A 14,861-nucleotide genomic window follows, 5' to 3' on the forward strand; every position below is an offset into this window, starting at 1 on the left:
ACACCACTGTGAAGTTTATTTAATGAAGCAAAAGAAGTGCCAAACTTGTCCTTAGCTGGGATACAATAGAAACCAACAATAGTAGGATTTGATATAGCACAAGCCAGTGGAAAAGCTCTTTGAAGTGGCAAGCAACTGTGTGACAAACCTCTCCCCTTCCTTTGAGTGAAATCCTGGCCCCACTGAAGTCTTTGGGAGTTTTGACATTGACTTAAATGGGGCCAGGATGTCACTTGCTGTTTTTACTACTAGAATGTTTTTGCTAGCAGTTTCCCTAGTAACTGACACAGTTCAAGAAATGAATCAGGATGAACCTGGCATAAATCCCCTTGTGGCCATGAGTATACAGAAATTATTCAGGTCCAAATTAGAGAACAGTGGTACAGAATAAAGAGTAAACTTTTATTCCTTTTTTCTACTAGAGATGTTTATTTCATTTGGAGGAAAAACCTGCAGAGACTGATATTACTATTCATTATGTGTGTATTGGGATAGCACCTAGGGGACCCAGGAATTGAGGGCCCCACTATGGTGCTGTACAAACACACAAAAAGATGGCTCCACCCCTGGAAAAGTATACACTAAGTAAATATGAACTGTAAAAATGATATGAACATCTCTCTGACATCAAGTTTTCTCCACACTTTGATTCTGGGTGACTATAATTATACACATTATGACTGCAGTAATTTTCTAACATGAGTGTCTATTGTTCCTGCCATTAATCACCCTACAACAATTGGGTTATCTGAACGGGCTATACAAACCTTTGATAAATTATCATCTTTGATCTATATTGCAAAGATAAGTCATATGAATTAATTAATGAATTAATATATGAATTAGCAGCCTATTCAGTGCTTTGCCCACTATGCAAAAATATTGAAAAGCCCATTTCTTGTGTATGGCCAAAACTACCACTAGCAACGTTACAATTAAACATCAACTGATGCTTTGAGTACAATTTGAGGAATTGGTAGTTCTCAATAATGCCTTAAGTGCCCAATGATGAACAGACAGCAGAGCATTTTTGGTAAAGAACCTCAGCCCTGAAATTTGATTCCTCTGAAAGGCTATTCAAGTCCAAATTTGGCAACTTTTAGGATACAATGCAAAATAACAATTCAAACATGACTCTTAAGGAACCAGAATAGTGATTATCACTGGAAGGTGGAGGGTGATTCAAGGTTTGTAGCCCAAATGCCTGATTATTATTAATTTATCTTTGGAACATAACATTGAGATATTATGTGATGAGCTGAAAACAATGTTTTAGTATTATCTGTTTCAGTGTTTAAAGACCAAATGGTGAATTCCTAATTTGCACAAATTACAATAAGTGCCAATTATGTGACCGGAAATGTTTTATACTATTGCCCTCCCAGAAGGAAAAAAAAAATAATCTCACATGCGGGGTTAACTGCCCATGCTGGATACGCAGTGCTGCTGTAGCCGTGTCAGTCCCAGGATATTAGAGAGACAAGGTGGGTGAGGTCTCTCTCACCAACTTTGTTGGTGAGAGAGACAAGCTTTGTGCAAGCTCAAAAGCTCATCTCTCTCACCAACAGAAGTTGATCTAATAAAAAGATATTACCTCACTCACCTTGTCATGCTGGATATAACAACATTACTCAACATGATTTCCTGAAAATGATAGTAAACTCTGCTGACCACCATTACATTTCAACGCTGAAAGCAAAAATTGGAAGCCACCTTGCCTGCCCAACCCTAGTGTGCCAGCCATCAGTTGCTCAGGAAACACCTTTGGCTCCCAACCAATTCCTAAAGCTACATAGCCACTGGGAAACCAAGGCTCAGTGGACTCTCTGCAAGGGAGCCTGATGGCAAGGTGGCCATAAAGAAGAGGAACTAGGGAATGAGACAAGGTTAGGGAGGCAGGAGAATGGGTAAGGCACAAAGGAAAGTGCAGCTAAGTGGGTAAGAAGAGATAAAAATAAATCAGCAAAATAGACTGATACTGGCTTGCAGCAAGAGGCAATAGCAAGTTAAGAAAAACCCCCAGGAAAAATAGTTCCTTCCACTGTGCATATTGCCTTCAGCCTTCAAGCTTTGGGCAGCATAGCACCATTTACCCCACAAGGTAATTTTATTTTGCTACTACTTTTGCAGATTTTTTTATCATACAAATAAAACGAACAGTAAATTAACACAGAAGCCTACAAGAAACTTGTACTCACAGCAAGGGGTCTGTATAGATTTAGACAAACAGCAGCTTACATAAACAACACAAAGATATGTCTAAATGCCAAAAACTAAGAAGAGAAGAGAGAAACCAAAAAAAGGAAACAGAGACAGCACTGTTTACTCTTGAAATGAATAATGGAAGAAACAGCCCACTGTCACAAAACACCTGCTCTGGCACCATGATGGGCTTCATTCACCTCATCACCAAGTCAAAGAGCTGCTAACCATATCCTAGAATTTCAAACATTCCATCAAAACTGTATTGCTTCCCTATTTAGCTCCTCTCTCCACACCCCATCTTCTCTCCCTCATTTCCTTCCCCTATCTGCTTCAAATGTTTTTACCATTGTATCTTACCATTTGGAAACAAAAAACAAAAAACAACCTCTTGTATTTTGATAGTTTAATTCATGAAGTTTTGTATCATTTTACAGCAATAAAAAATGTACGAAAAATGTCTTTCGTTCCTTAACAGAGAATAATTATGACTAATAACGTTGGCTAAAGCTGGTCAGTGTTGTATGTTGCTGTGCAAGCCTTTCCACGTGTACATTTTGTCCTATCATGCAAACCTTCTGCTGTTATAGCTCCAAGTCTTCTGTAAGGAGAAGTTACTAATTTTGCCGAAGTATACTAACCTGAGGCCTATCCTGTTTCCATTAAAGTCAATGAAAGTTTTGTTATTGACATCAGTGGGAGCAGGATTGGGCACCTGCACAGAACTTTTGGGAGGTGAAGGAGTACCCAGAACCAACCACCACATTCACCATCATTGTGACCAAATCAAAATTTTCAGAAGTAAAAGACTCCTGCATTAAGCCAACGTCACATATACTTGCTGAAAAGGACCATTGTTTATGTTGATCATAATTTACTAATTTACTTGGGAAGTGCTTGGCTGCTACGGTGATGGGAGTTCTAAAAATCCTAAAATGATAAATTAGATAAGAGTTTAACAGCAGCAATGACTAAGAATACAAAGGTCCCAGTTTCCATATATAGGAAGAGCAGCAGCAAGCCATATATTTAGGTTGCCTAACATCTAGCTCTATGTTTATAAAATTCTAGCACCTTTAAGGATTTGCAGTAATAACCTGAAATTTGGCAGGCAGATATTGCTGCGGTCCAGGAGATGACTTTTGCTAGCCCCATGAAAATCTGTTAAGATTTGGGCTAGTTATGAGCAGTTGAACATTGTAATGTTCCGGTCTGTTTTGTTCAGCAAAGCTTGTTCCTGGCTTGCTGCAAACATTCTACTAGCACTGCACATGCACTGCTCCAGGATCTTAGCTCAACTCGTCACACAGAACTGCTCTGAATGGGACACAGAGAAAATGATGGCAGTATCTGCTGCTGCTCGCTTTGCTTGGAATGATGCAAGGGACTACAGGAAAAGAATGAATATTCATATGATTAAGGCATCTGAATACCATCCAAGAGAACTGGGTTCTATTCCTGCCTCTGTCACAAACTTCCCATATACAGGGGTGGCCAAATATACTGACCCACCAAAAACTCCCTCCCCACTGGGCAGAATCCTCTAGCCCCACTACCCTGCCAAGATCCCCACCCCAGTCTGGTGGGTGGAGAATAGGGGGGGCATAGGGAGTTCCATTAGCCACACTTTAACTGTAAAAGAGCCGCATGTAGCTCATGAGTAATCAGGCTGGTAAAAGCCAGGGCAACGCCATTGTGCTGTAAGTCGGCTGCTGGTGTCAGGGCGTTGAATCAAAGCTGCACAGTACAAAAGCACCCAGTCATATTGGGCAGGCAGTGACACAACCCTTTACATTAGCATGGGTGAATCCCCAAAGTGTCACAGAAGATAAAGAGAATTATTGAAAAGAGCTGCCTCATCCTCTGAGCACCATCCATTTTGTGCACTGAATGGGGCAGGGGTCCTGTGGAAAAAATAGGTTATAATCTATAATCATGTAATTAAAGACTGTGTCATAATGCGTATATTCAAGAGAGCCAAACTAAGGTTGCATGGGCAATTTTAATTCTGGCATTTACTAGCTTTTAAGAGCTTGACTTTGCAACTTATATAACATTAACATAGGGGTTTTTTTGGTATATAACTGCGTGTGCGTGTATATATATATATATATATAAAAAATATTTTATGTTGCAACTGGTATTGAATATTTACTATTAAGTAAAAATGCATTAAATAGAAATGACAGCATCAGGTGCAACATTCCAAATGGAAAACTGTAATTACTTATATCATCTTAATGACTTGGCTAGAATATGTTAATTGCTCTATGTATTTTAAAAAATAAAATGTTCAAAACATTTTTAGTAATATCTGTTCCTATGAAGCTTTGAAAGATCCGGTTTTCCCATGCATTCCAACTGGAGATGCATTTTCTCAGTACCACTTTGCATCATGAGATTGGACCTCCTGCTGGGAAGAGCAGCGGAAACTGTTGAGTGCATAGCATTTTTGAAAATTAGGCCTTGTATTTAAGTGGCTAAATATAATGGTAGGAGCCTACCCTTAGACTTCTGTTTTGGAAATCTTCACCATCATTTTTCACTGATTTCCCCATTTTGTAGTCAGATGCAAATATTATAATATAAGCAGACATATTATACTACACTCACTGTAAAAAAATATAACTATAAAATTGCAAAAAGAACAGAAACCCAGAGTCTAAAATTAGCTTGGATTTTCATTGCAAAATATTGTTGTTTCAGTGAACTAGAAAGTATCAGCTATATATAGCAAGTTCTAGTCTATCTTAAATGAAATATAGACAGACAGACATATGTATGCATATCTATAGCAGGATTGCTTCCTTCTCCTTTGTGGCACCTGCTGCTTTTAGAAAAGATGTCCTGTACTTACCAAAAAAAAAAGTAGTTAGTAAGACTAGCAGGTGAAGTATTCTGTCCTGTTACAAATTCTTTTAAAGAAACTCTGACTGCTAGAGGTTGGCAGACAGAGTATCCCCAGTCTGTGTAAAGAAGATCTGAAAACATTAGACACACGACACTTAATTCATGCACTTAGGACAGCTGTTGCAACACAGGAAGGAATTTAGGAAGGGGGAGTTGAATCCAAAAATTTTAGATCTTCAAGATAGTTATGTAGAAATTGTCCATATTTTGATGGAAATGCATTATAATGCCAACTCTTAATTCTAACATCTCACTTTCCCATTGAAAATTAACAAGTCACACACTTCACTAATACATAGATACCTAGAAAACATGTATGTTAGGGTAACTGAGGTGGGAATTAAGATTTTGCATTCTAGTGTGATCAGGACGAATGTACTATACTGTAAATATTGGAGGTGTATGGGATTTATTTATGAGAGAGATGGAGCGTCTGTGAAAAAGCAATGTGATTTGCAGTGTTAATTAGCTGGATAGTTCCTTGTTTTTAAAGACATGTGAGAGTGAGTTTTCCCCTTAGGTAACTAGTTTTACTAGTTTTTTTTTTTTTTTTAATTAAGTTTTTTCATTGTGAAAATAAAGATAAACAATGGAGTCAAGAGTAAGGTTAATGAATTCAAAGTTAAATTAATAGAATTGCTACTGTGAGAGGTATCTTACAATAAATCCAAGTTATTAGAATATAGCTCATGCACTATCATGGCATTACCAGCAAATAATGTTTATTTATAAATGCTATAATTTCAGAGATGTTTGCTAATGTTCCATGAAATTAGAAATTGTGCTTTAGTCAGAACCAGTTTTACTAAAACATTTATCTAAATGAATTAATAAGAACTGGTATTTTACCCTTGTAAAATAAATACTTGAGATTTGTAAAAATACTGTATTAAACCAATTATATAAAAAAGATGCATATGTCACTTGAGTGCCCATAATGATCTTATTACAAATTCTGCATCTCATCAATAAAAATAATCATATATCCCTTACATGCTCATCAGACATTTCTTATGAAATTTAAAACCCTTAGCTCGTGGTACTAAAATACAGTTTAAACTCATGCTTGAGATAAAATTTGAGCAACCTTGAAACAGAAAATATTGTTCAATATATAGTAAAGAATTCAAATAAAAGTGTGAATCTTGGCAAACTGTCATAAACAAAGAAAATGACTCCTGCTAACTCTGGTGCTTTAATAATATTTCCCGTATAGATCTACGTTCTTTGGATGTGTATGATCCATTGGTGTCAAATTTGAATTCTCTAGAAAGCAAGTACTACTGGAATTATACATATTTTCCTGCAGTTTGCAGAACTTTCATACCAGAGGGTATGAAAAAAAAAAAAAAAAAGATATTGCAGTCTCAGTTATCCTCAGGTTACTTTTATTTACTCAAACTATACAAATTATGAAGACATGGGGAGAGTGGGAAAGGATTGTAGATTTATACTGACAATCTACTCAAAGAACCAGAGTTCCTAGGTAAACAAGTTTTTGTCTCTTTCAAGAATTGTCAGTATAAACCCTCACACTTGTTACAAACAGTAACAACCAACTAACAAGGTGGATCTGAAGATGGCAGAAGAACTGTTCTGAAGTGACATCTCCTGAAGCTCTCAAATCAAAAGACTATTGCAGCATAAATGTGTGAATTTAACTGTACGTAGTAGCCTTGTATTTCTCATGCATGGAAATATTTCTCTCACATGCCACAGAAGCTGTGTTAGTCCTGATGGAAGGTATTATTCTAGTGCGAACCCTCCATTTCAGGAGAAGAAATCATGTTTTACCAACAAGCAAGTCATCTTTCTAGACTCCTTATCCCAATATGCTTTTCTGTCTGATCTCTCCTTGGCTGCAGTAACTACAAAATAACCAGTTACTAGGTAAATTTTAAAAAAATATATTCAAAGCCTTGAGATGTTACCTGGTATATAATGGCAACTTCATTAGATACAGAAGGTGCCATCAGAAGGGAATGAAAAAGAGAAGCTGCTTACCTTATACAGTAACCAGAGTTTTTTGAGATGCATAGTCCCTATCTGTATTCACTGTGGGTGCATGTGTACTTCATGCGCTTGTGACCAGAAGATTTTTGCTTGCAGTGTCTGTTGATCTGTGCCTGAACCCTTCCTCTCCTCATGCTCTGAACTAAGGATATAAGGGGCAGTGAATCATATGTAAGGCTCTGAAGCAGAGGGGAAAGGGTGGGGATTGTGGAATACAGGAGGGCGGGTAGTGACCACACATCTCGAAGAACTCCAATTACTGTACAAGGTAAGTAATTTCTCTTTCTTCAAATGATGGCCCTTATATGTATTCCTATGTGGGTGACTGACAAGTAGTATTAATTGCAGAGGAGGGCACGCAGACATCTGTGGTAACAATGCCTGAAGGACTGATTTGGCAAAAGATGTGTCAGCTGCAAAAGCTTGCACTAGGGTGTAATGTCACGTGAAGTATGGATAGAACCCCATTTTGCTGCTTTACAGATGTCAGTAACAGAACATCCTGAAGTGAGGTTATCAAAGAAAACTTGGTCCTCGTCAAGTGGGCTCTCATACCTTGTGGAGGAGGGTTAACTGCTAACAGAGCAGAAGGAAGCCTGAAATCAACTTTGAGAGTCCATTCAGCAAAAGATACAAACAGGCTAGGCAATTCCCTAAAAGATTTTGTTCTTTGTAGACAGAACGCCAAAGCTCAACAGACATCCAGAGAATGAAGTCTCCAATTCTCACTGGTGATGTGAAGTTTTGGGAAGAAAGCCAGGAAGAGAATTCCAGAGGGGAAGCCGTGTTAGTCTGTATACAGCAAAAACAATGAGAGTTCTGTAGCACTTTAAAGACTAACAAATTTAATGTCTGCAGGCATAAGCTTTTGTGGGCTGTAACCTGACGAAGTGGGTTACAGCCCACGAAAGCTTATGTCTGCAGAAATTAAATTTGTTAGGAAGAGAATTGTTTGCTTCAGATGGAAAACTGACATTACTCTGGGAATAAATTTAGAGAATCTGTGTCTTTACAGAAGATTGTGTATGGTGGATCAACCATAAGGGACCCCAGCTCACCTGTCCCTCTAGTTGAGGTGTTAGAGACAAGAAAGGCATGCTTTTTAGATAAGTAGGTCAAAGAGCATGAGACCAGGAGCTCAGGCAGAAGTCTTTTTAATGCTGAGATGACCAGACTGAGGTCCCATGATAGAGTAGAACTTTTCGGAAATCATACAGTCACAGGATGAGTGTAGATTGAATGGTTGTCAATAAGATGACAGGTAGAAATAGTTGCTAAGTGTACCCAAAAGGAACAAAGGGAAAGACCTGAAGTCTTTAAGGAAAGAAGATATTCTCATACAGTGGGGTGTCTAAGTCATCTGAGGTTATCTGGCTATGATGACATCAGACACGGAACCTTTTCATTTAGTTGTATAGCGCTTTCTAGTGGACTCCTTTTCCCTAGTGTTAAGGATAGCCTGAACAGCTTCTGAACATGTCATTTCTAGGTCCAATGCCCATCAAAATACCCGACTGTCAGGTGGAGGGAAGCAGGATTAGAATGCCTGACCTTGCCCTTATCTTGGGTCAATAAGGTCCAAGAAGGACTGGACACTGATGTATGGGCATGCTGACAACTGAAGAATGTTGAAGAACCACAATTATCTGGGCCATCTGGAAGCAATCAGGATAATTAGTGCTCTGTCTTGATCGAACTTCCTCAGAACCTGAGGTAAGAGTAGACTGGCCAGGAAGGCACACATCAGATTGTCTCAGCCAGGGAACTAGGAGTGTCTCCCTTCCAGAGCCCTTCCCTTGAGCTCCTTTGCAGCTGTTGATCATGCATTTTCTTTTCTCTTGAGATGCAAACAGGTCCCAAGATGGAGACCACCACTGGCAAAATAAGGTCTTTACTACAGAATCGCGAAGCTCTCACTTGGGATCCTTGGAGACGTTCTTGCAGAGGCTGTCTGCCAACATGCTGTGTATCCCTAGAAGTTGCATTGCAGGCATGGATCAACAGATGCTGCTAGTAAAAATCTTCCAATCTCAGAAGCATAGAGCACATATACACCCACAGTGGAATACACACAGGAACCAACATGAGAAGAAGAACCACTTTTATATATCACTGATGGGCATCGTATAAGAACAGAGGTTAGATAGATTAGATGTGTTTTGGGAACAGAGCCAGAGGTCAGCCAGAAGAATCTCATCAGCTTCAGAAGATTCATAGAAAGAGCCAGCTGCCCTTCCTCTGCTACTCTAAAATATCAAGCAAGTGAAGAGACTTGGAACAATCCTCTTCAACTTAATCCTTATTTTTTTATTTTCTCTTGGCAATGTTTCCTAGGACAGGTGTGAAGTAGTCAAGTCTCCCAGAAACAGAAGGATCTGAACAGACTGATTCAGGTGGGAAGAAAAAAAAATACTCAGGAGGATCCTTCTGGGGAATTTTCCATTGAAACAACAAATTCAATTATGCATTAGTTACATAGGCCAGCAAGACCATACTCGATATAAGAGACCCAACATAGAACATCAGGAAGAATATGAAGCCAAAGGAGGAATAACTACATGACAGGCAGGGCAAGGGCATTTTCTGAATGCCTTAGCCTTTTAAAAGGAAGCTGCAAGCAAAAAATGTATTATATAGAAGCCTTGTGAACCCCAGGACTTCCTGGAATGAGCCTACAATTCCATCTCATTGGCAACGGGGCTGAAAGCTCTCAGGCCTAAAGCCTCAGTACCAAGGTAACTTCTAAATGCCTGACATTGAAAGGAGACATGATCAGAAATGGATCCTGACTACAATCTAACGAAGATAGAACTGGAGAGAAGATAATGCTAGATTAAACTCTCTTCGACTACTCAGCAGCGCTGGTGCTGAGAACCCAATCAGCACTGATAAGGTAACCAGTAGGGAATCAGACCGTACCAAAGTATCCCCTGACAAGAAAGAATCTCCAAGTGCCAATTCCCTTGACAATGAAATTCCCTCCTGCACCAATCTACATCCCATGCAAGCTTCATCCCTAATTTCTTCTGGGGCCATAGGCAAACGTGAAAGGAACAGTTCTTCTTTGATGCTGAGAAGGAAGTAGTCTGTGTGAAACTCAATTCTTGGAATTTGAGGACTTTTAGGAAGTCTGACTGACTGCTGATTGACAAACCAGTCTCAATAACATTACTCTGAATTATATCGGTATTTATTTCATAAACATTTCTCAAGCATACATAATATTATACAAACATGGGTCCAAGTATAGGCATTGTATTATTATGATTACAGCCAATTGCACTTGAAATAAACCATTCCTGTCAAGTAATAGTGTCACTTAATTTTGAAAATTATGGTAAGGACATAGAACTTAGATTAGAAATATACTATTTAGTTTGGTACTTACCAGCTCTGTGTGAACTTTAAGATGTGCCTGGAGTTTGTATTTATCTGGAGTGGAGTAGTCACAGTCTTCGGTGGGACATTTCAGCAAAATGTTACTGTGTTTCTGAATGACATGACGCTTAAGGCAATTTTTGGTAATGGAGGAGTAATTGCACTGGGAACAGTAATACAAATGCTCTCGAGTGTGAGTACGAACATGCATGTCATAATGCACCTGGTACCAAAACAACTTGCCTAAAAAGAAGATTAAACAAACATGAAAACAAATTTTTTCTAAATTTTTTTTTAAAAAATTGATATTGTAAAAAATTCAAATACATATTCAATTTAAATTCAAACCACAACATTTTAATCCTTTCCGTTTGTGTTTAATGAAAGATTAGCTGTTAAAATTGTCTTAAACAGTCGTTCTCAAACTTATTTGATCACACAGTCCTTCTTTGTGTCTGTAGCGATTTACGCCTCTGCCACACAAGTACATATACCAATATATGTGGCAGTGGAGGCAATTCACTTCAGTTTTAGCTTCTTTGTTTTTCACTTGAGTTGTTTTTTTCTGTTGCACAAATAAACCAACAATCCATTGTAATAAGAGCAAAAGCAATACTGCGATTGTGGTCCATGCTTATAATTAAATGTGCACACTGTGTCATAACAAATGGATTAAGGTACAGATGGCAACGACTCTGTATAATACTGTGCAAGCTTAACAAAAATTCGTCAAAATGCACAGCGCCATCTGAGAACCTGATATGTCTGGAGGAATCAGATTTACTAGTTACTCATTGCTGTGGGTAAAATGTGCGTAGTAATTTTTTCCTCTAAAGCTTCTCATGCCTCGCACAAATACATTATGTGCTCCTCCAGTTTGAGAACCTCCGTCTCAAGACACCTCACTGATGCAAATAGGTTTAAACATCACCACTTTAACTGATGTGCCAAAGAGATCTTAACAAGGGACCCCTTAATGCAGGATATCTTAACAAATATGTTCCTAATGAGGAAGTTTTCTAAAAGGTGTGCCCCTAATTGAAATATGAAAATGTAGGAATTTTTAGCAAATATGGCTTAGCTGAACCAACCTTGTTGGCACTTACCCTTCTGTTCCAAACTGTTCTAAAATAAGGACTCCAGAAAACAAAAAGTGAATAGAAAATCTTTGAACATGCCTGTACAAACATGCTGACTTTAAAGGATAACTTTACATTTAAATAACTGAATTTCTTCTAACTTGAATTTGTTCCCCTTCTCAGCGATGAAGACAATAACAAGTTTAGAGTTTCTGACTTTCTCCATTTTTGAATTATGCAAGCACAAAACTTTCAATCAGAACATCTGAGAAAAGTGTATGCAGCTCCCCACTTTTGTAACTTCCCCTAAACAACAATTTTGGTCTGAGATTAAGCATTGAAAATTTTCACCCCAATGGAATTTGTTTGAGAAAGTTATGAAATAGAGAAACCACATCAGTAATTTAACATTACATCAATGCATCTGACAAAGTGGGTTTCTGCCCACGAGAGCTTATGCCCAAATAAATTTGTTAATCTTTAAGGTGTCACAGAACTCTCGCTGTTTTGCTAAAAACAGACTAACATGGCTACCCCTCTGGAACTCATTAATATTACATTATTTACTATCAGAAGATGTCATCATACATGTCTGGTGTATACATATATATAGATACATACTACAGGAACATGGAAGGCTGAATTCTCCACTATTCCCATAAAAAGTTTGAGTCCATGGGTTGATGGGGAGCTGACTGTAACTCCTTAGTTCTGCTCTGGCCAGCCTGGTGAAAGTTCAAGTGGCAAGGAGAACGGAAACCAAGGAGGGGAAGAGAGAACAGCAGCTTTAACTTACATTGCAAGCATACCATCCCAGACGGCTGTTACCCCAGCAGAGAATCAGGCATAACAGAGCCTCACTTTGCCATGCCTTCTCCCTTTCCCAAGGTTTCCCTGGAAGATTTAAGTTCATTTTGCACTGCTCATGCAACACAAAATAATTTCAGTGGACCAAAACCCAGCTCAGAATCTTTGTACTTAACTCTGAAATTACTATTGCTATAAATGAAAAGATACACAAATGCATCGAACTATAAACCAGAATGCAATGAAAAAGTACTGTTATGCGACTTTGAACTAACTCAGAGTATTCCACTGCTCCTTACCACAGTATTCACATTCCAAGTCTCCATAAACCTTCCTGATCTTCTCACACAAGTCTGTGTTCATTTGTCTCTTTTGTAAACTGTCCAATATCTGCATAAAGGCAACAGCGCCACTTCGATTATCAGAAGGCATATTACAAGAGTCCAGTTGTGGACTGATGGCTGTATTGGAATCTGATGCTGGAGGAGGGTTTGTGGAATCGGCTGTGTTTTGATTTGGTGACTTGCTAGTTTCTAAGTCATTAAGACAAAAGGATTGAGCTTTCTCTTCAGAAACTGAAAGGTTCTCAATGTCTATATTGTTCTGATTTATATTAGAGCTTTTGCCTCCAGACAACAACAGCTGAATATCTTCACCCTGCATATTCACTGAGCTATCATGATTGGCTTCCTGTACATTTTCAGGAGAAGCCTTTAGCTCGTATGAAGCACAGGTATCATTTTTCAGTAAGAAACAACCTGAAGCCATGTGTGATTCAGGGTCTGGTGGAGCTAGGTCTGTTGATGGTTGACTTGGTGGTTCTGATACATTCTCCACCGGAGGGTTTTCACATTCTACAGAAGGGATAGTCTCAATTTTCAAAAGACCTCCATACTGATCATTATGGCTGCCATCTGTGGTATTTGATTCATCTTTAAAAGTGGCTTGCTTTGGTAAGCTAAGTGAATTAGCACTTAAGGGAACCAGTGCATCTGCAGTCTGTGATAACTGTTCTCCAAGTGCTTCTTGTTGGATATCACCTCCTGGTTCCAGAAGACAGAAACTTTGATTGATAGAACTGTTAAAAACAGAAGTCTCTTGTAAATTTCCATGAACTTCTTTGATATGTGCTCGGAGCCTTACAGAACTGACAAATTTCTTCAGACACACAGAACAAACATACACAAATGGATGTTTTCGGACATGAAGTTCGAGGGCTTGATACTTTGTAGCTCCATGGCCACATAGCTCACAAGCAAAGGGCCTTTCATCACCATGGACTAACATGTGTCGATCTCGATCCAGTTCATTTTTGAATTTACGTTCACAAATATGGCAGTCATACAGCAGTTGTCTCTTGCCTTCTCGGGTCATCAAGCGGAGTTCATCAAATACATCTTTCACTTTTTTGTCTTGCAAGTCATGTGTTTCCTTGATATGCTTAATTAGATTTTTGACATCTGAATATTTCTTTTTACAGAAGCGGCAATGTTGCTTAATTTTCTTGTGGACTCTCTCAATATGGACTTTGAGATGGCCTTTGCTGAGACAGGTGAATGCACAGTAATCACAACTAAACTTCTCTCCTGTGTGTTTCCGCATGTGAACATTAAGGTTGGCTTTTATAGCACTGGCATAGCTGCAGTATGAACATTTGTAAGGCTTTTCGTTTGTGTGAATCCTCAAATGAGCCTGAAGAGAGTGTTTAAATTTGAACACCTTGTTGCAGTATTCACATGTAAAAATTTTTAGCTGAGTAGGACCTAACCTAGAAAGAAGTCAAACAACCAGAATATCGTTATGTTTAGAATACTGATATCTTGTTGAAAAATATGCCAAAAGCAGCCTTGCTGTGTATTATGGACTAAGGCATATAAAAAACATCTTTCTATAGATGGAGGAGATGCTAAATTTTCAATTAACAGATATGCCTCTAACACCCATTTGTTCTCCCCACACACATCCCACTCACACAAACTAACTGCCATACTTTACACATCTATTTTTTTTAAAAATCCTATATCTTTTTTTTTTTTTTTTTTAATAATTCAGGACTAACCCAATCTAAAGTTTAAGTTTCCAATGTTTTGTACTGAATTATTACTATTAAAAAAGTTAAGGGAGAAATACTAAAAACATATTTGCAGAAACTCAGTTAAAGTTTCAGTCTTAGTACTTGTGAAAATACGACATTCGGAAGACTAAGTTTTGGTAGCAGATATATTTAACGTCATTGAGCTTATAACTATTCAATTTATAAAGGGAAGGCTGGTTGTCTTGAGAGAAAGCTGACATCTGCCTCACAAAGTTGCTGAAGAATAAGATATTAAACAATTTAAAGTTAACAAAAGAAAGGAATAAATTCCAACAGACAAAGGTGCTATTTTAGGTTATGATGATTCTTTACCTATTTTTATCTTCTTATATTCTCTAACTCTTAATATTTGACAGACTCTAATGTTCTAGCTACTC

General features: G+C 38.2%; 1 protein-coding gene across 1 annotated transcript in view; it reads right to left on the reverse strand.

Moving 5' to 3' along the window:
• The window catches only part of ZFAT (zinc finger and AT-hook domain containing), a 145,062-nt gene that overhangs the window by 72,862 nt on the left and 57,339 nt on the right, over nucleotides 1-14,861 (reverse strand). Inside the window, exons 6-7 of the mRNA XM_067531650.1 lie at nucleotides 12,689-14,157; nucleotides 10,514-10,746 (exon numbers count right to left, since the gene is read on the reverse strand). Coding sequence (XP_067387751.1) covers nucleotides 10,514-10,746; nucleotides 12,689-14,157 — 1,702 coding nt within the window. The remainder of the gene's footprint in view (nucleotides 1-10,513; nucleotides 10,747-12,688; nucleotides 14,158-14,861) is intronic.

Source organism: Emydura macquarii, unplaced genomic scaffold, assembly GCF_026122565.2.
Source record: "Emydura macquarii macquarii isolate MOO-44397 ecotype Brisbane River unplaced genomic scaffold, CSIRO-AGI_Emac_v2 contig_369, whole genome shotgun sequence".
In the NCBI taxonomy this organism is placed as follows: Eukaryota; Metazoa; Chordata; order Testudines; family Chelidae; genus Emydura; species Emydura macquarii.